Genomic DNA, 23,562 nt, shown 5'->3' with positions numbered 1-23,562 from the left:
GGCTAACGGTCTTTAACAATCTCCTTCCACTGTATATTTGGGCATGATCTCTCCCTGAACTTGGAGCTTGTTGATAGCTACAGTGGCTGGCCAGCCAGCACTCAGGCCCTCTTGTCCACCTCCCTGGCACTGGGGTTACAGGTGTGCCTTGCCAGCTTGGCTTTTTATATTATATTATTACGTATGTTCTCAGGGTCAGACTTGGGTCCTCACGTGTGCAGAACACGCACTTTACTGATGGACATCTCTCCAGTCCCCCAAAGAGGCATATTTCAAATGTCTCTGTCACAGCTCAACGGGCTGATATTGGGATACCCGGGCCCTTGTGACAACGAATGTCAGGGTCAGACAAGTGGGGAGGAAGGAGTGTCCAAGCTAGGGAGAGACTGCCTTCCTCCGGGTAGGAATGACTCAGAACCACATTCTAGACAGTTCAGAACCCCCTCCTCCTAGTTACAGTGATACTCAGTGGGTTGGACTGGCTGGCATCCTGGCCAACCTTAATTTCCAGAGGTGGTTCCCACTTCTAACTGGCAAGGACTCAGCTGTGAATTTACTTCCTTTAAGAGTGGGGTGAGGTAGCCATTGCTGTCTTTTTTTGCATGAGTCAATTGTCCATGCTCTCTACTGACTCAAAGGTCAGGCTGGAGCAGGGCCCTAAAACCTAAGGAATTGAGAGAACTCTTCTTGTCCACATCTTTTTACAAAATCAATGTAGAGGATCCAGATTAAGGAAACATAGGGGTTTTTTTTTGTTGTTGTTGTTTTGTTTTTAAATCTCATGCAGTGTCCCAGGGGTGTCCTCCAGAGACCCTCTAACCCTCACTGTGCATGGCAACCAGATACTGGTGGCAAAGACCATGAAAGGTACAGCCAAAATACCAGAGGATCATTCACTAAAGATGTGCTGCCCACATCCAGGAAGTATTCCCCATCATGCCTGTACCTCCTGGCCACAGGGCCTCCCTGGTACCTGAGAGCTCTGACCTCAGGGAGGTTCCAGAACCATCTACAGGGAGGGCGTCATACCGCTCCCGCAGCAGGGAGGCCTTATTCCTTTGTGGTCTGTATTGGTTAAGCTGTATCCCCATGAATGAATCCCTTCATTGTTTACAAAGAGAGTTTATCCCTGAACTCTAAGGTGCCAGTGTACAGCCCTGATTTTCCACAGAAGACCATTGTCTCCATCTAATGGCCAAAGTGGGAAGTGCTTTGGTCTACCAGCTCACTTTGAAGGGGAGGTGAGCACCGGAGGGCGGAGAAAGTGCTTTAGGAGAACAGGTAGATGTCTCCCTTTCCTAGTCTTTCTGAGTCAGGAAGCAGAGGCCTCAGGGCGAAGCTTCCCTGTACCACAATCCTCAGGTTTTGGAGGAAGAATTCGCGTCACCATAACCTAGAGTATGATTCTGAAACAGAGCTCTGTGTTCTTCCGTTCAAGGCAACGCATTGATTGATGTTGGTGAATCCATGAAACGCATGGCTGAGGTGAAAGATTCTCTGGATATTAATGTGAAGCAAACTTTTATTGACCCACTGCAGCTACTGCAAGACAAAGACTTAAAAGAGATTGCGGTGAGTCCTCCCGGCCGCCCTTGCCCGGTGCTTCTCATAATGACTTAAAACCATGACAAGGTTTCTGCAGGAGTTCAGCAGGCATCCGGTCTTATTGGAGGGGTGAGAACTGAACTCGGTTACTGTATTCATGGCTCTCTGAGAAAGAGCACTGGGGCCCGTTTTCTCTGTCGAGGGAAGGGCAAGGCTCAGCTGTCGCTTCCAGTTTATCTCTACGGAGTCATCCACAAACCAGACTGCATATCGCATTTCTGCAGCCACGTCTCACATAACACGATGACTCCACACTCTGGGGTGTAGTTTTGATTGCTAGCATCATGCCGTATCAGCTGTGTGCTCGGATCCACTGCACTCATGGGCATTGACTTTCATTCGTTCTCAAGGGAATCTAGGAAATCTAGGAACTAAAAGCTTTCATCCGGAAGCCTGCAGGACATGGTTGTCCAGAGTGTCCCTGGGAGCTCCCAGGTCATGTTGAGGCCGGCTGCTTTTGCAAATGTGTGCAGCGGCTCCAAGCAATCCCAGCTGCCAGACTTCTGCTCTGAAGGTCTGGACGCCCTCTTGTGGCGATGTAGAGAATAACAGCCTGCCTTTAAGCTTGATGGGCATCGCTTCCCTTGGGTGGCAATATCATTTGAACCTTGGGCTTGTCTTTATCTCTTCAGGCCCAGAGAGTCTTAACAGTGTAGCCACAGAGATCATGAGTTTGAGGAGAACTTAGGTGATGCAGTGAGTCCCTGTAACAGACAGATGAAATGTGTGCCCTTCTGAGGCACATAAATGCCCAGGGGAGACACAGCCAGCTGTTGCAGATGGTGGAGAGGCAAGAGCAGGTCAGCCTGAGGAGAGGCGCCGCCTCAGCACAGCTGGAGGGGGGGGGAGGTCTCTGAGGAGCTGTCCGAGCAGACTGGACTGGGCAAAGATGTAGTACATCTTGCTGAAGGGCCAGGGTTATGACGGCCAGGAGTCCAGGACACAGGGTGAAAACCAGGGGACTATGGAGGGAGGGAGGGCGGGGAGTCCTGGAGGAGCCCAGATGCCTTTATCTGCATTTAGAGTTTAGTCTAAAAGCAAGAAGTATGAGGGACGGATCCAGGAAGACTGAATGAGATCCAGAAGCTGCCTTTTGTACTCCTCCTTTTTTGGACACCCCTGAATCCACTCATCTGTTGTCACCCCTTCCTTCCATCCCAAGAAAAGCATGTCCCCATTTCTGTGACAGCCTAGTCCCCACTGGGCCCCAGGCCTATCCATCTCACCCCGTCAAGACCTGTTACCCGGCCTTGCCATGTCTTCCTTCTTCCTGTTTCTGTTGGCTCCTTCCTGGTGATGTTTAAACACATCATCACAGCATCCCTGGACTCTGGCCCCGCCTGTCTCCAGCTCTCAGCTAGAGGGATCTTCCTAAGATCCAAGCCCTCAGGGGCTGGCTGACCTTGGCCTTGTATGAAGATGTAGTGCCTTCACCTTCATCCGCCTCCGGGTCTCTGTGTCCTTATTGCGCCCCCTTTCCCTTCTCTGATCTCTGCCCAACCTCCAGGAGTCACCCCCTGTCCCCAGGTGGCCATTTTTGCTCTTACTATTGTCTTTTTCCCATCCTAGCTTCTCTGGTCTCAGCTCAGATGTTATTTCCCCTGGGGAGTTCTCTGTTCCCTTTCAAGGCTCCGAGGTACTCCTCCTGGGCCTCTGGGTCATTAGCATGGCTGTCCACCTCTTTCCTCATTGGGCAGTAAGTCTCTTGGGGTGAGGACCTGTGTTTTGCTCAGCACTGACCATGAGATGTGGTATCTGAGTTGTGAGAATAGCAAATGTCTTTCCCGAACACAGAGCCTTGCACAGAGCTCCTGCCTCCGCCCAACTGCCTGCATTTCATTTCTTTTCACGCTGTGACCTCGAGGGCATGGCAAACCCACTGGCTGCCGCCGCCCTGCTGTGTGGCTGGCTCAGCAGGGTACATCGTGAGTTGTTGAGTTGTGAGAAATAGTGCAAAGCACACTTCCTCTTAACTGTTAACCATCCCCAGTGCAACGGAAGAATTCCTAAGTCTCCTCCATTCCTGAGGCGGCCTAGGACAATCGCCCCTCAGCATTCACTGATAGTGTTTTATACATTGTATTCTATAACATTTCAGAACTTCCGGGGGATTCGTGGGCATCCTAATGGACACTAGGCATGCATGTTTTTATAGTCAGCCTCTTAGCGAGGAATTGACAGTGGAAATGCCCTTATTTTTTGTAGAGTTAGCGTGGTTAGAAGCTGTCTGTGCATTAACAGAACTGGGTGAGGGCCCCTGCGGACGGTGGAGGCTGTTAGAAATGGTTAGCGGAGCGAGGGTACTGTATCCTTCCTTGGGCTCCACCCAAAGTCTCCTCCTCTCCCCTGTCCACCCACCCACCTGCCCACCATGTGTCCATTCTGTAAATGTTCCTGAGGGCTTGGCAGCCTAGGAAGCCTTCAGCAGGAGCCGAGGGATGCAGAGCAAGCAGAAGGGTGCATGGTTTCTCACCTGGAGAATGGATGGGGCGGAGGCTTACGGAGTCCCGCCCCCTAGCTGAGGACTGGCAATCAATGGCTTCCGGGGAGGGGGAGTCAGTTTTCTTCAGGAATGCTCCGGTGGCGGCGTTTGGCTCTATGCCCCGGCACAATGTCAGTGCCAAGTGGTCTCCGTTGGGTTTCAAAAAGGAGGGCCCATGAAGTTGGCCAGGGAAAGTGGTGGGGGGGGGGGGGACAGGGGAAGAGAGTGGGCGTGGCTTTGCTAACAGTGTAGCCAGGCATGGAATCCTCAAACAGCAAACGGTGGAGTTCAGGCTGAGGACAAGTAGTGAGTATTTCCGTAGACGGAGGGAAGACACTGTGTGCACATGATCACACACCGTGGCGTGAGTGTCCATACTGTGTGGGGATTTCCTTTCTCTTTTTAGCACCACCTGAGAAAGCTGGAAGGCCGCCGCCTGGATTATGATTATAAAAAGAGGCGAGTAGGTAAGATACCCGAGGAAGAAATCCGACAAGCAATAGAAAAGTTTGAAGAGTCAAAGGAGCTGGCTGAAAGAAGCATGTTTAATTTTTTAGAAAATGATGTAAGTATTTAAACCGAAGACTTTAATATACATGAGTAAAACATTGTTGTATATGAGCATGACTGGCATGTGGAGAAACTCTGAAACCTTAATTGTTATGGACATTCTAGAATGTTCTGTAGCGGTCACTTCCTGCCTTAGAGGTAGTGATACATATTCAACAATCCCTGACTGAATCCTTAGGCCCTTGGGGAGGCTTGCTTATCTCTGGGGGTGGCCTTGTCACAGAAGATGGCCCAGGAGACCAGCCTTTGTGTTTAAAGCCATAGCGTTTGTGGTTTGGAGCTGTATAGTCTTGCACTCTCTGGGGGCAGATGTGTGAGGGCGAAGATCTGTCTCACCCTCCAGCCCCCTGAGGCCTTTTCCTATCAGAATGAACACCAGGGACACAAAAGCCTGGCCTCCGTGTTGGCTGGCTTCGCACTGGTGCTTGTGAACTTGGGGGCTGTGAAGGTCTAGGGCCACGCCCTCCAGAAGCAGCAGCGTTATGATGGACTGTCTCTTGTCACTCTTTTTAATTTGTCCCAGTAGTAGAGGGAAGCTGAACTAAAGGGGACAGGGATTCCTAGCCACCAGGCATTGCTGGGTGGTTCCACCCTGGCCTCTCCCCTGAATCCTCATCCTCAGACTGGTCCAGTGGTGACATTGAGTGACATCGAGGATGTGACTGTGCCAAGGTTTGGGTGAAGAGAAGGGTTTTATTATAGATATGAGAAGTACGGCCAGAAGCATCTGGAAGAGTCCAGATTGAATCAGACTGGGGGGGGGGGAGAAAAAGAGAGAGAGAGAGGAGAGAGGGAGAGAGAGGTGAGAGGAGAGCAGAACCAAGAGAGCTTGTGGCCAAAATGGCTGGGCTACGTAGAAAAGAGAAGCTGGGGGAAGGGATGTCCTGGACTGGAGAGGTTTACGGGGTGAGGGTGTGAAGAACAGAGAGGAGCCAGGATCCCAGCAGCACGACTGACGACTCTGTAACACGAACTTTCAATGCTGATGGAGCCTGAGGCCGGCTTGCACTTTGCCTGCTCATAGGCACCCCAGTTAGCCATTGGGACCACAATCACGGGCCCGGGCATTAGCTTTAGACACATCTGCTAAAACTGCACACCTGTACAGGAAAGCTGGATTTTATTTATTCTCGTGTTGTATTTACAATGGCTTATTAAAGGTACACCAAGACCTTGTGTCAGGTCAAACAGAAAATGTAGGGAATGCCTTTCGCTCCATGCTAAGACATGGGAGGGTAATGCACAAACCTGACCACTCATTAAATCCCGGGAATGGAGTCTCTCAGGTCTAGAAACCCGCTTGAAATTTCTCTTGTCCATCAAACTGCTGAAGACTGAGAGGTGTGCTCTGTTGTGTTTTGCCTTTGAATCTGTTCATCCTTTATGCCTTTTGGGGGACATGTAAGCGTTCACTGTCTCTATTTGTTCGTTTATTTTTCCCTCTTGAAATTGCCCCAAGCTTTGGGCAGATTTGTCCGGTTTTGTTTCAGAGTGCCACACTTAATTCACATGTGAAGTATTTAGAAACCATTTTTGAGGTCCTCTAACTTGTTAAAGACCCAGCAAGTACTGCCATGCTGGCCCCGGGCCTATTACAGGGGCTTCAGATGCTGAGGCCACAGCTTCTAGTCAGCTCAGTTGCCCACCAACCTGCCCTACTCATGACCTTCCCACACGAGCTTCCACAATGTCCGCCCCCCTCCCACACCGAGTTCTCTGTGCAGAAAGGCCGACTCAGCCGTGCTGGCTTTGACATCTGGCCCAAGAGATCTGCGCTTTCTCTACATTAACAGAATTCAGAGACCCCCACTTGGTCATACGAATGCAGCCATTGGTCCCCTCTAGGAAACGTAGGACCTAGTTTTATCCCAGGGCTCCAGAGGGGTCCTGGAGTGGGCCCAGTTCAGACATGACTGCAGGGAGCCTCTAAGGAGTTGACCCCCAGGTGAGAAGGCACCGCTCCTGTAAGTGGGGCTCCCCTTTCTCCCCTCCCCCTCCTAGGATCCACAACTTGGCTGGTAGCAGAGGTGCCCCTCTGTTCTCTGCCCGATCCTTTGTCTTAAGCCTCTGACCACTGAACTCTGAGATCAGAAGAGACCACGCGGAGAGACAGCGAAGGGCCATCCAGGCTGCCTCAACACCAGGCTCCTGGTTCTTCCTTCACTGTCTCATCCAAGACCCTGTGGTCATGGCGGCCATGGTGATGAGGACTTTAGTGATGACGAGGAGGGCGATAGCCAGGGCCATCATGTCCCCAGCGTGTTGGGGCGGGGGCTCAGCTGTGCTGTTGATGGCATCACAGGACACCTGCTTTCACCCCTTCCCACTGCCAGGTTCTAGCTAAGAACCTGTGGTCACGGTGTCATCCAGCAGACTGTCTTCCTTCTCTTCAGGAGATGACAGCATTCAGACCTGGAAGGAAGGGGTCCTCCTTGTCTTTTCCAGATCCATGTGGCCTGGCAGTCTCTCTCCTGTTGACCAGATAAAGTATTAAAAAAACCTCCGGTTGACCCCTGCTATCCCACAGGCTAATGCCAGTGCTGCCCCCTGCTGGGGGGTAAGGTGTAGGTGTGATCTGGTTGGGGAGAGGGGGCAAAGTGCTAATAATACATGCTGAGGTTGGGCGTCTGTTTTTTTGTTTTGTTTTGAACTCTCACCTTGGCATTGGTTCATCTCCCTGACGAAGCCAAGGCCATGGTCATATCGTCCACAGAGTTCTGATACTTCTTGGTCACCAACTTCATGTCCACCCTTTGTCGCTCAGCTTTTCCAGCCATGCCTACTTCCTTCCATGATTGGGAAGCTGGGCTTCAGGGTAGTTGGTGATGGCTGGATTTTCCCCCAGGATATCATCATAGTGCCAAGTAAACATGACTGGACCGCTCTAATAATTGTCAAACATAGTATGTCTGCAACCCTTGGCTCTGCCTGATGGATTTGACGGTGCTTAGACCCTGAATTGGCCAGACTTTTCATTTACTGTACTTATTACTTGAGAGAACAACTTCAAAGAAGGGATGGTGAGCTTAGCCTCAGGGGTTAGAGGTCTCAGCCATGGTCAGGTGGCTCCATTATTTCTGTGTTATGGTGACATGGAGCATCATGGAGGGACAGAGATGCTACTGTTGTAGTGATCAGATTCAGGGTGGGAGGCAGAGAGGGGGAGGGAGGAGAGGCTGAGTCAGCCCCAGGACAAGATACAGAATACGATATAGCATTGCCCTCTCCCATGTCTTATTTCTTCCAAACTCTAGGCTTACTCTCTTAAAGTTCCATAAGTTATCAAAAATATTGTCATCTTTGGATCAAAACTTCAGTGCATTGTTCCTGGAAGGACATTTCATATTTAAGCTATGACACAATTAGCATTGTGCCTCTTAGAAATTGGGGGCTAGACTATTAGAATATGGTTTCAGGAAGAGCATGGTAGCAGATGGCAGAAGATCCCTGGCTTCCTCCAAGCACAAGTGGGAAATGTCTATGCCATCATTAGGAGGAGCTGGGGACCTCAGGCACAGCGGACACTGGTTTGGGTTCTGTCTAATGGAGAAGTTGACAAAGAAGTCAAGTATTTGATGTAATTATCGTCCTTCTGATCAGCCCTGTATATAGGAGGGTATATAGCTCAGGGCCAGAGTCTCAAAATTTTACCTTCTCTCTCTACAACCTTAGTTGATGGATGCTGGTCTGGCTTCTCCACCCAAACACCATATACAGTGCTGACACTGGCAGAGGAGCCTTCACCAGGCTTCTGACCATGAGAACGGTTACAGGGGCAGAGTAAGGTGCAGTGCTAAGGGCCCAGCTGTGGGAGAGAATGGAATCAGGATTTGTAAGCACCTACTCTAAAGAAATGAATGAACAGTAAGGAGCGTGAGTGAGAGGAAGCATTTGAGATGATGTGTTCCATCTTGGTTACCTCCTGCCTATGCTTCTGTGGCACCAGGAATTCCAGGGCTCAAACCTCACCCTCCAGAGGGCAGTTGGACCCACCATCCCTAGCCCTCATCTCCCGCTGTCCTGGATAAGATACAGTAAGAGCTCTAAAAGACAATTATGCGTATGAATGTTCACCATGTGAGAAAAGTACCTATGGAGGCCAACAGAGGGCAACAAATCCCCATCCTAGAGTTAAAAAGGGCTGTGAGTACCATGTGGTTGCTTGGAATCAAACCAGGGTCCTCTGGAAGCGCAATTTATCGCTCTTAAGCGTTGAACCATCTCTCCAGTCCTAAGACAGCAACCATTTACCAGCACATGCATAGAAAAAAGTGTTTGCCAAAGCTCTGCCTGGAGGAGCTTTGAATGGAATGAACAGACTTTAGACTTTGACTTTCCTGGGTCTCCAAGTGTAGATTATGTAACTATTTATTTGTAGAAGTTATTACTACATTTTTAGTTGTAGTAAAACCTATTTGTAGAAGTGGGCTCACTCTGTCGTTTGAGTCTTACAGTGTCTATACAATGCTTTCTCTTCAAACCGTAGAAACCTCCCCCGGTCTACATTCTTGTAACCGAGAAACCAGCAGGTGAGCCCAGCTGGACCCCCAGACCAGCCCGGCACCCACATACATGTCTAGCTAGATCTGAAATCTAAACCTCCATTCAGAAACCCAGCTGCACCTGGGATCTCTTGGCCACTTTCACAGCCTGCTTTCTTGAAGAACACAGTTCAGAACCTGTAGTAGTTCAGGTATCCTGGTAGTTTGGGGTGCTCCCCCATCTCACAAATTAGATTCCTCATCTACCTTTGGTGTGGAACAAGGAGGGAAGGGGAGGGAACTTGAGTAGTTCATTCCACCATTCCTAGACAGATGTCACATTGATTTACTCATCTATTTCAGGAAGATTTGGGAGTGGTAAGATAGGGAAGAGTGGCCTTTCACCCCACATTGCAGTCTTTGCTGATATTGTTGGAAAGAGCTGGATTCAAGGCCAGGAGGATCTCACTTCTTAGTTGAGGCCAAGTGACTCCATTACTCCTCAGGCAGCCAGTTAAGCCCAGGAGTGGTTTTGGCTCTCTTGATTCCCAGGGATCTTGAAGGGCCAGGCCCATGACTGACTCCTTCTGTGCCAGATTGTGACTGGCACCCAGAGAGGACTGCCTTTTGGAGAAGGCCGTGTGCCCACTACAGTTCACGCTCAGATAGGGCTGCAGCAGGCAGGAGGGTGGTTCTGAGCAATCATTGCTATTTCTTGGGAATGCCACCTCACCCACAGGTTTAACCCTCCTCTGAGAAGTTTATTCCTTACAACTTGGCATGATTAAATGCCAGCCTTTGATCTGAGAAGAAACCAGACACATTACATTTTAAAAATATCTAGTCCAGCCCAGAGAGACCAGGCTCTTGTGACATTCATGAGCTGACAGATCCCCCAGCCTCCTTTCATCCACAGAACCAATGGAATTACTACATTCCAGATTCCTTGTTTTTTCCCATGGGTCCAGAGCAGTATTTTTTTTTTAGATGTGTGTGTGTGTGTGTGTGTATGTGTGTGTGTGTGTGTTTGTCTCTGTCTGTCTCTGTGCGTGTGTGTGTCTCTCTGTGTCTGTCTCTGTGTGTGTTTGTGTGTGTGTACATGTACACAGGTGGAGGCCACAGGTTGACTTTGGGTGTCTTCCTGCATCATTCCCCACCTTACTTTGGAAACATGATTTCCCACTGAACCTGGAGCTTACCGATTGGGCTAGACTGGCTGCCAGCAAGCCCCAGGGGTCCTCCCCACTCCCCAGTGCTGGGATTACAGGTACACACCACGACAACCAGCTTTTTTTTTTTTTTTTTTTTTTTTTAAATGTGGACTCCATGGATCCGAACTCAGATTCACTGGAAGAAGCATCTCTGTTTATGATCAGACATTCCCTCTAGTTCCTCCGAGGACTCCAAAAGAGCAGCAATCTTAAGCACGACAGCGAGAAGTCACTTGAGTTATCCCATTTGAAATAGATGACCTCCTAGCAAACATGGGCTTCTGCTGGGAAAGAGGCCTGCTTGCCAGCTTCCAAAGATTTGCATTTCTTTATCCATTCATGCAAATCACACTGTGGCTCCCAGGCATCTGGGGTTGGGGTATCCCAGCCTGTTTCTTCTCAGCTGCCCATTTCTGTGATCTTCCTGCAGACAGTTGAGCTACAAGGCCTTTTGTAAGCTCTAGTCTGTGAGCCCTCTTCCTTTGGATAATCCCAGGTCCATTGCAGTTGGCTCAAATGGCCCGACTCATGTTCAGCTCCCATGCGAGTGTCCCTGAGGTCTCCACAGATCATGGTGACTCTGGTTCCCTGGCATCTCTGATCTGCCTCCACCCCCAGGGCCAGAAGCCTTGTATTCTGGTACTTATGCATTGGTTTGCAGCCAAAGAGAGGTTGGGGAATTAGACGTGTGCATAGGTGCGTGGATTCTTATGCAGCATTCATTGTCCGTCATGGGAGGGGTCGAGTTCCTACTGCCTGTTGCCTCCCAGGCCCAGCTCAGAGAAGACCAAGGATGCATAGTATAGAGCTAAGCTGGCAGTTTGCCCCCACGAGTCTCAAGGGCACAGCTTCCATCCCCAGGAAATGGAGACTAGTGGTGCTGCCCACCCTTAGATTTCTCTTGGCTGGAGAAGAGAAGAAAGCAGTGGTGTTCATTTTCTATGGCTCCCGTGACGAGTGCCCGTAAGCGCTGTGACTTGAAGACCATCAGTCCGATGTCTTCCAGTCTGGAGAGTGGAAATGGGCGGTGGGGGAGGGGGAGGTTGGCAGCCGCCTGCGTTGTCACCCTTTCCAGCCTCCTTAGCTCCAGGGCCCCTAGCTCGGCTTCCTCCATCCGCAAAATCAGCAGCAGAGTGTCTCCAAGCCTCCCACTCTGATGGGCTTGTCTTCCACTCTGATTCTGTGCCTCTTGTCTCCTTCTTAAAAATTTGCCACATGCACGTGTGTGTGTGTGTGTGTGTGTGTGTGTGTGAGAGAGAGAGAGAGAGAGAGAGAGAGAGAGAGAGAGAGAGAGAGGAGAGAGAGGAGAGAGGAGAGAGAGTCTGACATAGTTCAGGCTGGCCTCAGGACTTGCTCTGCAGTGAAGATGACCTTGAACTCCTTGTCCTCCTGGGTCCACCTCTTAGGTGCTGGAATTACTGTCACCACCTCCTGTTTAGGCCACCCTGGGATTTGAACCCAGGGCTCAGTGCATGCAAGGCCAGCTTTCTACCAACTGTGCTGCATCCTCAGCCCAAGAGCAGTTTATAGTTGTGTTGGGCCGCCCTGGAAACCCAGGATACCACCTCATTTCAGGATACCTGATTTAAACTGTCTGCCAAGTGTCCTCGCTGTATAACATAGCATAGCTCCAGTTCTTGCCCACACATGCGATCCACAGGCAGCTTTTCAAATTCCTCGATGCGGCCATCGGAGGATGTGTTCCACCTGGACGGCCTTTGGATTCTGCAGGGCCCGAGTTTGTGGCTTTCGCATGGCTCTGTCTCTCTAGGCATTTAGTTTGCGTTGTAGCCTTGGAATCAGAGGCCGTCTCTGCTGGTTCCCAGCACACAGCTCACATCCTGGGGTGGGGATGAGGGGCGGGAAGCTTCTGGTCCCCGACAGTAATAGACAATCCACTTTGGGTCTGACTTGCCTTTGCATTCAATCAGAGGAGTTGAGTCTGGCAGCTCTTCTCGGGGCTCTCCCTGGGCACCCATGGTGTGCGGGCACCGTGTGCATCGCAGCTGCCGTCTCCTAAGCATTTAGGGGCTCTGGGACCCAGGTCGCCCCAAAGTCAGCTAGCAAGTGTAGGATTCCAGGCGCAGTTCCAGAGGAGCAGTTTGTGACTCCCACTCGTGTGTACGTAAGGGTTATTCATTTAGTTGCCTCTCTGTGTCCTCTTGAGTTCTGCAGATGGCGAGCTTAGTTCAGAGTGGGTCCAAGACAGACTGCTATTACTAAAGACAGAGAGGCCTTAGCGTTCTTCACCCAGCATGCAGCTCCAGTGTTTCCAGGAAGCAGCATTATTTCCTTAGCAGATTCTGCCATGTTCTTCGAAGCCAAGGAGGTGAAATTTAAGAAATGCTTAGGATTTTGCAGGGGCCAGGCTGTCTTTGTTTTGTTTACTGGGTTTTGGGAAATGGAAGGCCAGTGCTGCTTTGCTGGCCACAGAGCATGGTAAAGTAAGTGCAATGCCAGGGCTTTCCTTAGTCATGTGCCCAGTGCATTCCTGGCATAAGTGGGGTCCATGTATATTGTAAACACACATTAAACCCATGTTTAAAATCAGTGGGTGATAAAAGTAAAGGGCAGGCAGCTGAAAGAGTTCTTGACAATACGTGAAAGCAATGTGAGTCTGTGGAGCAGGCAAGTCCTCCGTTGGCTGTGCAGGGAGAGGACAGAAGAGAATGAGGAAGAGGCCAGATTTTACCCCAAAGCTGGTTAGAATGCTACCTAAGAAAATGCTATTTTGGCGAAGCCTGGGATGCATGGTTTTGATTTGTATCTCTGTCCAGATCTGGAGTTCCAAAGATTTGGGCTGGGAGTGGTGGATGAGTTGGGGAATCACCGCGGTCCTCTGGACCTTGCTATAGAAGGTTCTAGACATAAACAATCCTTATTTGCTGTAGTGGTTCTTCAACCCCACTGATAAACAGGGAAGCTCTCAGGCTCCCCTTAAAGCTCTGCAGATCTTCTGGGCATGTCAGCTTGTGGAAAAGAGGAATAATGGAGTCTCCCCAGCTCATCCCTTTCTGCTGTATGTTTCAGGGAAAATGCTTTTTTGGGTGGTAACAGAAACACATGGGACAAACAGTTCTTTGCCCTGGAGCAGGTGTGACTGGCTTGTTGCCCCTCTTTTCTCTGATCATGGCTTCATTGATTCGGTTTCTTGGTCTGGCTTGACTAGAAAGCACTCACAGAGACATTTCTCTCAGGAAGCTCTATCTATCAAGCATTGGTTTCACTTACAGTTGGGAGAGCTCTCTCCCACTGTGGTGGTTGGAAAGAAAATAGCCCCCAAAGGGAGTAACACTATTAGGAGGTGGGGCTTTGTTGGAGTAGGTGTGGCCTTATTGAAGGAAGTGTGTCACTGTGGAGGTGGGCTTTGAGGGCTCATATAGGCTCAAGCCACATCCAGTGTCTCAGACTACTTCCTGTTGCCTGTGAGTCAAGATGTAAGAACTCTCAGCTCCTCCTCTAGCACCATGTCTGCCTGCATGCTGCCTTGCTTCCAGCCATGAGGATAATGGACTAAACCTCTGAACTGTAAGTGAGCCACCTCGATGAACTGTTTTCCTTTGTCAGAGTTGCTGTGGTCAGGGTGTCTCTTCACAGCAGTAGAAATCCTAACTAAGACACCTGCCATCTTCAGATCCATGAGTTTTAGAGCATTAAAAATGATATCTAAGATATAAAAGGGTGTTTTTGGTAGAGTTACAGCAGATTCATAACCACAAATCAATTTAACAGTGTTTTTTCCCAACCTCTCCAGCCCTGTATGTGACCTTCATCATGATTGTGGGGTTCCAAGATGCCATGAGATGGAATGGGCCAGGGCTGGGGCAGTTGCCCAGCTGCCCTGCAGAGCTAGGCTGCTGTCCCCAGGCTTCCTGTTTGCTCTGGCCATCCCCAGGCCTCTTGGCCATCATGGACTAACTTTGTGCTTCTGCCACAGATAGAGCAAGTCAGCCAGCTGGCCGTGTTTGTAGAGGCAGCATTGGACTATCACAGGCAGTCCACAGAGATCCTCCAGGAGCTGCAGAAAAAGCTAGCAATACGGTAAGCACCTTCACCTTGCTTGGGCAGGGGCTTCAGAGTGCGGCCGGCCTCTGTCTCCCAGCCCCCCCTGCCCATTCTGTTTGGAATTCTCTCTAGCTGGCTTTCAGGCTGGGTATGAGATGAGGCTCAGATAATACATATGTAGCTTGTGACAAGAGAGCAGAACTGGGTAAAGGGCTGGAGTGGCTTTTCTCCCTTTTCTTTTTATTAATATCCATCCCCCCCCAACTTTTTTTGTGTACAGCATACAAGTATGCTGGCTTACCTGCCTGAGAAATAGCTCCCGTGGTTTCCTTGACTTGCCAAAAGGGTCTTTCTCTGTTTCCCTGTTGAGGGGTGGAGTGTGGGCTCCATTCTCAACATCTAGGGGTGCAGAGAGAGCCAGGTGATGCTCAGAACTATGTGAAGCCCATGAAACGTGTTAGTAGGCTGTGTTCCTATGACTGATTCTAGACACTGAAATAGTCAATAGTACCTTCTGAATGGCAAAGAAATACTATTCTCTGCCTTGGGACTTTCATGGTCAATGCAATCCCTACTTTCTGAAAATCAGTAATATCATTTATAGTGTGCACAGCAACCCTATTAATACAATCATTGGGCGAAACCTACCCTGTGTTTTGACTCGGCTTTATAACAGAAGATTGTTTTACATAGGATTATAGTAATGAATAGATTTGGAGAGATTTTTGCTTCAATCTGTGCTATAGTTATGGGTGGTTGGGGGAGGGTCATTCAGATGGCCTTCTAGGTGTCGTGTGAGCATATTTGGATGGTTCCCTGTCCAGCAGAGAAGAAAGAAAGCTAGCCTAGGGCAGTGTCTGCTTGCTGAAGCCTCAGGGACGTTATAAGGACATTCTTCCACCTGAATTTCAATTAGAACTTAATGGACGAACTGCTCCTGGATCGTGTCCCTGACACCGTGGGCACTCAGAAGCCCGTGTGCATAGTCCCTGCTCTCACAGTCCCATTGGGTCTCGTCCTCCTCAAGAAAAGCAAAGGCCTGTGGAGGCTCTGTGGTCTGGGACAGAGGTCTGACTCGGCCTCCCATGTGTCTTACAGAATAGCGTATTCCTCCACAATCCCCAAGCGAGAATACCAGTTAAAGCCCATGAACGAGCCGAGTTCCAGTGACCTCAATGGAGTCTCCAGCAGCACTTCCTCAAAGATATCAGGTAAGTTTGCCATCCGAAGTGTGCCAGTGGGGTCTCCAGTTAGGTGCTCTCATGCTCGGTGAGGCTGCTGGTGGGAATACACCAGAAACGGATGGGCTTTCTTTGGCTGATTGACGAGTTTCCCCCTTTCTCAGTTCCAATGTCAGGTGTTGAAGTTTTGAAAGCCAGTACTGGGAAGAAGTCCATCCTGTACTAATGCCTTCTAGTATGGTCGTCAGACAGGCCCTTGGCCAAAGAGCCGTAGCTGCTCTGCTATCGTCTATATTTAAAGGGCTAACACCTCCACAATGGCTTCCCAACTGTTAGAGTCTTAATTAGCGTTCTCTGAGCACCTGAGATGCAGCTGACACCATCTCAAGAACTGTCCTGTTAGATTTTAAATAGGATCTGGAGTAAAACAAACCAAGGGCAAATTGGAATGATGTATATTTTCCTGGCGTCTCTCTATGATCTCCAGCTGCATCTGGTCTCCTCCCTAGACAAAGCCTTTCCTAGTGACTGAAAATGGATGTTGTCCTATCTGTGGCTGGCACATGTCTTTCACATAGTCTTATTTTTTTTTTTTTTTTGTAAATACAAAACAAAAGCAACTGTATAGTTCTATAATTTTCTTTCCAAAATGCACTGCTCTTTCCCGTAGTTGCTTCTGTTTTGTCCCTAGGTCTCTCTCGCTGTGCTTAGCAACTTCATGCTTTTGCATGGCCCCTGTTACCTGCAACAGTGACCACCCTTCCTCCCTTTTCTGCCTCTATATACAGCTGAGCAAGACAGTCTAGAAATGAAATTGCCGAGTCAGCAAGAGAGCAAGGGTTGGAGGTGGCCATGTGCCGCTGGTGTTGAAGTGATGGCGCCCGCTCCAATATAGCTATGCTATGTCGGTGTGTGCCAGACCTCAATTTTTGTCCAGCATTTCTACGTAAAAAACGGTGTTCGGTCTCCATTTTAACCATTCTGAAACCCTTAGATTAGATACGTTTCTGTTTTAATTGATCACTAGCATTTATTTATCTGAGTTACATCATTTGCTTTATTTTAGAAAATTTGCCTTGCCTTTGTGATCTGTGGGAAATCGCACATATGGGTTGGTAATAGCTTTCTTCCCCCGTTTGCCACTCACCCCCAAACCTTGGGAGGGGCTTTTGGTTTTGTTTTATTTGCCTTGTTTAATTTTGTTTGGGGGACATAGACACTCTTGTTTTGGTATAGCCAACTTTATCAATATTCTTGTTTATGATCTGTACATTTTGTGGCCTGCTGAGAAGTCTTCCTGTCCCTCGGATTATTCTGCTCTGCTTTTCTGCTACTTTAAAAACCTGTTCTTTAATATTTAGGTTAGGTCTTTGTCATCTGGGGCTTATTTTTGTAAATTCCATGAAACTGTCGAGCCACCAAAGTGGCGGAGCCATCTCATGTTCCCACCAACAACGTGTCCGACTCTGTCTCTCCACATCTGTGCGACTCTGTCTCTCCACATCTGTGCAACTCTGTCTCTCCACATCTGTGCGACTCTGTCTCTCCACATCTGTGCGACTCTGTCTCTCCACATCTGTGTGACTCTGTCTCTCCACATCTGCGCCAGCATTTGCTGCTGCTTTGTAGTTTAGCCACACTGATAACGACGTGGAGAATGACGCACATGTCTACAGTGTGTGTTTGTTGTGGAATATTTGTTTAACTAGGCAATGATATGTTACATTTGTGTATGCTGCATTTGTTTAATGATGTAAAGATGTGTTGATGTTTCACCTTGCCTGCCTAAGGCACCTGACTGGTCTAATAAAAAGCTGAATGGCTTTATCCCAATAGCTAGGCAGTAGAGAGATAGGTGGGGCTGATGAACAGAGAGAATAAGTAGGAGGAGAAGTCTAGGCTAGAGAGTGAGAAGAGAGAATGAGGGAGAAAGAGAGGGAGACGCCTGGGGCCAGCCAGACATGGAGTAGGACATACAGAATGAAAGAAAGGTAGAAAGCCCTGAGGCAAAATGTAGATGAAGAGAAACAGGTTAAGTTATAAGAGCTAGTGGGACAAGTATAAGATAAGGCGGGGCATTCATAATTAATAAGTCTCTGTGTCATGATTTGGAGCTGGTTGGTGGCCCAAAAGAAACCCTGATACATGTGTTCTTCCCGATGAAATATCTCTTCACACCTTCACCCATTTTATCATTAAATTATTTCTATTTCTACTGTTGATCTTTGTCAGTTCTTTCCATAGGCTAAATAGAAGTCCTTTGAGATGTGCATATGGTTTTCAGTGTATTCTCTCTGTATCTTTTCTTTGTATTTTTTTTTAATGAGCTCTTCACAGATCAGAACTTTTCACTGTAGAGTCCTATGTTTCAGGTTTTTTCCTCGTATAAACTATGTATTTGGTGTGGAATGCTGAGCATTCTCTGCCTTCAATACTGAAGATATTTCTCCCGTCCTTCTTCTTAAGTCCACAGTCCACATCGAGTTTCTGTTTGCACAGGTGTGAGACTTGGGTTGGCATTCATTTGCTTTGCTCCCAGATGTCCAGGTGGCCTTTTTGGAACACACATGGCCAGAGAAGCTGAGGTCCGAGTTTCCCCCAACATTGTCGTAGGTTTTTTCTTTCAGTGAAAAATCAAAACTATCAGGGTAATCTGCATATAGCTTTAAAAGAAAATGGCGCTTAAGGGGTACAGCCATGACAAACAGCAGCCCCCCTTAGTCCCCAGGCTCATTTCCTGCTCCCAGAAGAAACCGCTTCCAGTTGTGTTTGCCACTTGTTTGCCGTTGAACTCTATGGTTGAGAATAAATGTTTGGATCATTCTTACTTTGTTTTGAGTCCCTCGTGTTTTCCTGATATGGAAGCTGAGGCCTTAACTCCGTCTGTCTCCCAAACACTCTCTGCCCATCCACTTGACTTATCACCATTTAAAATAAATATTCACATTATAAATATGGCTCCCTTCAACCGGGAGTCTTAAAATGCCCCCTGTTGCTTTTCCTGCTGCTCCTGTGTATGCCTGCCTCTGTTTTCCATTGACGATACTGTCTCCACTGAACTGTTGCGGGTGGAAGCTGGGTATCCCCGCACTCTCTCCTCTCTCTCTCTCTCTCTCTCTCTCTCTCTCTGTCTCTGTCTCTCTCTCACACACACACACACACACACACACACACATATGCAGGGATGCACACACTTCTTTTGTGCTGTTTTTACAGTCTTCTTTAAAACTCTTCCACCTCCAGGCCAGTCGGAGCCACCCACTAGGTTGGGCCGGACTAACCTGACAACAGGATTCTCCATGGCACTTCTGTGCTGTTTGTCCACAAGTTCTGTCGGGTGGTCTTCTACACATCAAATTTGAAAACTTGTTTTTATTTTATGCATGTGAGTGTTTTGCCTGAATGTGTGTATGTACTCCATGTGTAGGCAGTGCCTGTAAAGTCCAGAAGAGGGCATCAGATCCCCAGAAACTGGAGTTAGAGTTGTGTGCTGCTGTGTAGGTACTGGAAACTGAACCTGGGTCTTCTGCAAGAACAGCCCCGGCTCTTAACCACTGAACCATCTCTCCAACCCCTGTGTGTCATGAAAAACCCAAGACACAGTTCTGCAGTCTCAGTGCAGACATCTACTCCATAATCTATACCAATGATTTGTCATTAGTAGAAAAATAATGTTCCCAGAGCTGGGAGGTGGCTCACTTGTTGGGCAAGCCTGGGGGCTGGAGTGTGAATTTCCAGTGTCCGAGCCATCCATGTAAATGCCAGGTAGGCATCTCCACCTAATGTCTCAGGCTTTGGGAGACAGAGACAGGGTCTTCAGAGCTAGCTGGCGGGCTAGACTAACTAGCTGAATCAGTGAGATCCGGGTTCACATGAGAGACCCTGCCTCCACATACAAGGTGGAGAGTGGTTGAGGAAGACACCCGACAGCTCTGGCCTCCACTGGCATACATACAGGTGTGCATATGCACCCCCAGGTGTATTCACACCCATGAGAGCATGCATACACACACATACACACACACATGCATTTACATCACACACACACACACACACACACACACACACACAAGAAAAAGGAAAATGCAGTGTTCCCAGCAGTGTCACCTTTCGTGATCTAAGTGGCGTTTACCTCATTAAGAAACATTAAGAGTATCATTCTCAGACAAGTTCTGTGGAGATGTTGTTATCAGGGTCACACTAGATTCCATTAAACAAACAAACAAACAGAAGACTACCACACGCAGCATCCCAAGGCTTGCATGTTGTACTGTCTGAGGAGAACAGTTCCAAAGGAGGGTGTTTCCCACCCACCGACTCGCTCAGGGGCCTTAGCTGAGGGACGCTCTGCCATCCTGGCCATTTCCCCCCAGGTTGCTACCTTGCTCGTTAAAACTCCAGCCAGAAGGACAGGGAGAGAGAGCACACGTGTCCTCTTAAGCCAGCAAGCAGTGACATGCACATTCTGGTCACAGCCACCCAGAAGGACAAAGCAGCTTGGGAAATGGAGTGTCTAAGCACCTCCTCACAGTGGTGCCTGAGCTTGTCCAGGCTGCTGTCACCAAAGCCTGAGAGCGGGAGACGTAGGAAGGAGGTGTTCTGGTGATGGGCAAGTCTGGGGTCCAAGGCTGTCGTCTCTCTCTCTGCTGCTGCAGTTTGGATCTTGGATCTTGCCCAGAGGCACCTGTGTTAGAGGCGTGGCCTCCAGGCCACAGCACTGCTCAGGGGGTGGAGCCATTAAGAGTTGGGACCTAGTGGACTGAGCTCACACTGGGGCACACCCTTGATGGGGACATCAAGACCCCCAGTCTTTTTCAGTTTGTCACCTACTGTGAAGCGCTGTCACTCCTGGGACAAATGGGCCAGGAAGGGAAACCTCTGAGACTACCAGCTGAAGCAAATGGTCTACCTTAAAGATTGCTTCTCTCAGTTCTCTGTCACGGTGACTAAAATGACACACATCCACCATGAGGATGCAAGTCTGAACTCTGCAGCCACATTGGTTATGCATTGTTTGGCTTAATGGATAGACTCTTTGGATCATCACCTGATTTGGTGACTGGTATGTGGCCATGTGTCATAGATGGCAGCTTCTAGCTAATTCTTGCATGGTGGATACGGCATATAAGCTCTCCTGGACCTTTTAATATTGTAAGGGCACTAACCTCATGAATGAGGGCTATCTTTATGAACTCATCATGCTGGGAAGGCTCCTAGATTCACTGGGAATTAAGTTGCAGTCTATGAATTTTGGGCACATGTACAGATCAATATTGATAGCAAGACTGAAACCACAGCAAGTAGAAATATACAGCAGGTGCAACTCCCTAACACTGATGGAGTCTTACTGAACAGATATTGCAGGGACCCCTCACCCTGGCAGTGAAGGACTCATCTTGATTAAACTCCTGTGTATGTGTGTGTGTTTGAGAGAGAGAGAGAGAGAGAGAGAGAGAGAGAGAGAGAGAGAGAGAGAGAGAGAGAGAGAGAGTGTATGTGTGGTGGGGAGGTTGATTCCTCTCTTGTCCTTCATCCTGATGGCCCCAGAAGTGCTTCCTCAGAAATGTCACATCTGACACCGGCCTTGGAAGTTGTTGTCTTTTAGGTTGATACTGTGCCGTGTGACTCCTTGAGGCTTACATAGTACCGAAATTTCCAGGTTACCTTGCACTTGTCACAGTTTTGTGGGGTTTTCTTTCTTTCTTTCTTTCTTTCTTTCTTTCTTTCTTTCTTTCTTTCTTTCTTTCTTTCTTTCTTTCTTTCTTTCTTTCTTTCTTTTTCTTCCTTCCTTTCTTTTTCTTCCTTCCTTTCTCTCTCTCTCTCTCTCTCTCTCTCTCTCTCTCTCTCTCTCTCTTTCTTTTTTTTTTTTTCTGAGACAAGGTTTCTCTGTGTAACCATTCTGGCTGTCCTGGAACTCACTCTGTAGACCAGGCTGGCCTTGAACTCACAGAGATCCTCCTGCCTCTGCCTTCCAAGTGCTGGGATTAAAGGCGTGTGTCATCACCACTTGGCCTGTCACAGTTTGATTCCATCAAAACCACAGTGAACTTCTGCCCTGCATGTTCCCAGCAATCCTGGATGCCAGGAACTGTGGTCCCTTCTTAGACACAGCCCCTCAGGCAGCTTGACATCTTTCCTGCTTGTCAGGCCCCTGCTGCCCTTTGCTCAGCTTGTAGAGGTTGGATTGAGGCCACTTGAAGCAACAGTGACGAAGGACAAATCATAAGCCCTTGACACCTGTCTGGGTTCCTCTGGGTTAGTTAGGTCTCTGAGAAGTATTCGAAACAGCAGCTTGCTTCCCTTCAGTTCTTTAGGGCTCTTAAAGCAGATAGCTTTCCTAGCACCCGGCTCTCAACCCCCCCGCTCCTTCCTGGTGTCTTTTCTCACAGACCCGCTCATTCTCAGCCTTCTTATGCTAGCTCTCCAGCTTCTGCAGGGAGTAACTAATACGCGTGAACACTTAGCTTTACTCATCTTCTTTTTTAGAGCTCCTGATCTGTGGTGTGCTTTCAAAGTTGTCGCACATAAAACTTGGACCAAATGCTCTGCTGTGACCTCACAGGCATCACAGGCTCTCATACCTATCACACACACATTCTGGCCATTGCTGCCTTCTGAGTCACTGTCTCTGGCTGCAGGTTTTATTGTGCCAATGCCCAGCTCTGGTAACAGTTTCTACACTGAGGTAATAGTAGCCACCTTTTCCAAGAGACTCAAGAAATGAAGGATGGAAGTCTAGGTATAGAGTTTCCCTTTAAAGAATTGAGCGTAAGTGACTCGCTCACATCACCTCCCTCCCATCCCACCGGCCAGGGCTTAGTCACATGACACATGCAGCTGGAGATCCAGATCTTACCTTTGATTCTGTCACCATGGAAGAGGAAGAGGAAGAGTTGGGTAGACAGAGTACAACTCCCACATGCATATACTAGAAAGTTAGTGGAAGAAAGTGCCTGTTCTGTTACTCATGGCCTTCTGTTGGGGGCTGCAGACTCCGTTTCTGTTCAAATGTGGCACTTGGGCGCAATCTCACAAGCGCTGTGGAGTCATACGTTAGAATCACTTAGGTGTGGGCAGACATTTTGGTAGAGGGCCAGACAGTAAATATGTTAGACTTATGGTCTCTACAGGGCCGTGTGGTCTCTGTAACAACTACTGAACTTCATTGTTACATCATCGAACATGTCCATAGATGAGTGAATGAGCGATAACTGGGTTTCCTTCCTACGTTATTTGGCCAACAGTTTGCCAACCCCTGACATGACTCACTGGGAAATCCGTGTAGCTGCCTTTCAAGTGTCTGTGCACTTGAGTGGTTCACTCCCAGAAACGCATCCTAAAGGAATAATTTAAGCACAGAATATTCTTGTATACCTGGTAAATAATCTCTGAGAAATTGTATATGGGAACAACCTGGTGGCTGGTTATTTATCTGTAGACACTTTGTTGATAGTTGGATAATGATAAGTAGGTTTTGGCAGATTAAGTGAGATACTGTGCATCTATTCAAATGCCGTGATGTATGGATTATACAGAACCACGGTTAGGTGTGAAGTTCAATAGAAAAGAAAAACAAAGTTAAGTGGTTCCCATGACGGCATGATCATAAACACAGCTGCACATAGGCTGAGCTATGCTATGGGCAGTGTTCATGTGTTTTGAAGAGATCTTTAACATTGTATTTCAACAACACATATTTGCATAAATGCAAATCCCCCATTGGGAAGTCAGTGGCTTTGAAGAATTGTCATGGCCACTTTAAGGAAATCGTGCACCCTGTTAAGCATCACCCCTTTCTCTGGCTGCTAGGAAGCACACTACCCCTTGGCTGTCTGCTGGGGATAACCTGCATCCTGCTTTGCCGGTCCGGTCCCAGAGTATGTCTCTCACCCCAGTCATCTGTTAGTAGTGCCTGCCTCCCTTCTCAGAACTCTGGTTATTTGGATGAAATGTACAGTTTTTGTACATTTTATGATTTGCCTAGTTTGGGCCTGAAATGAATCTTTACTCTGAATACAGATTTTTCT

At 48.5% G+C, this 23,562-nt stretch overlaps 1 protein-coding gene across 5 annotated transcripts in view; it reads left to right on the top strand.

The window, feature by feature from the left end:
- The window catches only part of Sh3gl3 (SH3 domain containing GRB2 like 3, endophilin A3), a 136,062-nt gene that overhangs the window by 97,082 nt on the left and 15,418 nt on the right, over window positions 1-23,562 (top strand). For all 5 annotated transcript variants that reach the window (XM_028873806.2, XM_028873807.2, XM_037197799.1 and 2 more), the window contains 4 exons: window positions 1,439-1,572; window positions 4,494-4,652; window positions 14,287-14,390; window positions 15,453-15,565. In XM_028873806.2, coding sequence (XP_028729639.1) covers window positions 1,439-1,572; window positions 4,494-4,652; window positions 14,287-14,390; window positions 15,453-15,565 — 510 coding nt within the window. The remainder of the gene's footprint in view (window positions 1-1,438; window positions 1,573-4,493; window positions 4,653-14,286; window positions 14,391-15,452; window positions 15,566-23,562) is intronic.

Source organism: Peromyscus leucopus, chromosome 1 (assembly GCF_004664715.2).
Source record: "Peromyscus leucopus breed LL Stock chromosome 1, UCI_PerLeu_2.1, whole genome shotgun sequence".
NCBI lineage: Eukaryota > Metazoa > Chordata > Mammalia > Rodentia > Cricetidae > Peromyscus > Peromyscus leucopus.
This window is presented reverse-complemented; position numbering and strand designations above follow the sequence as displayed.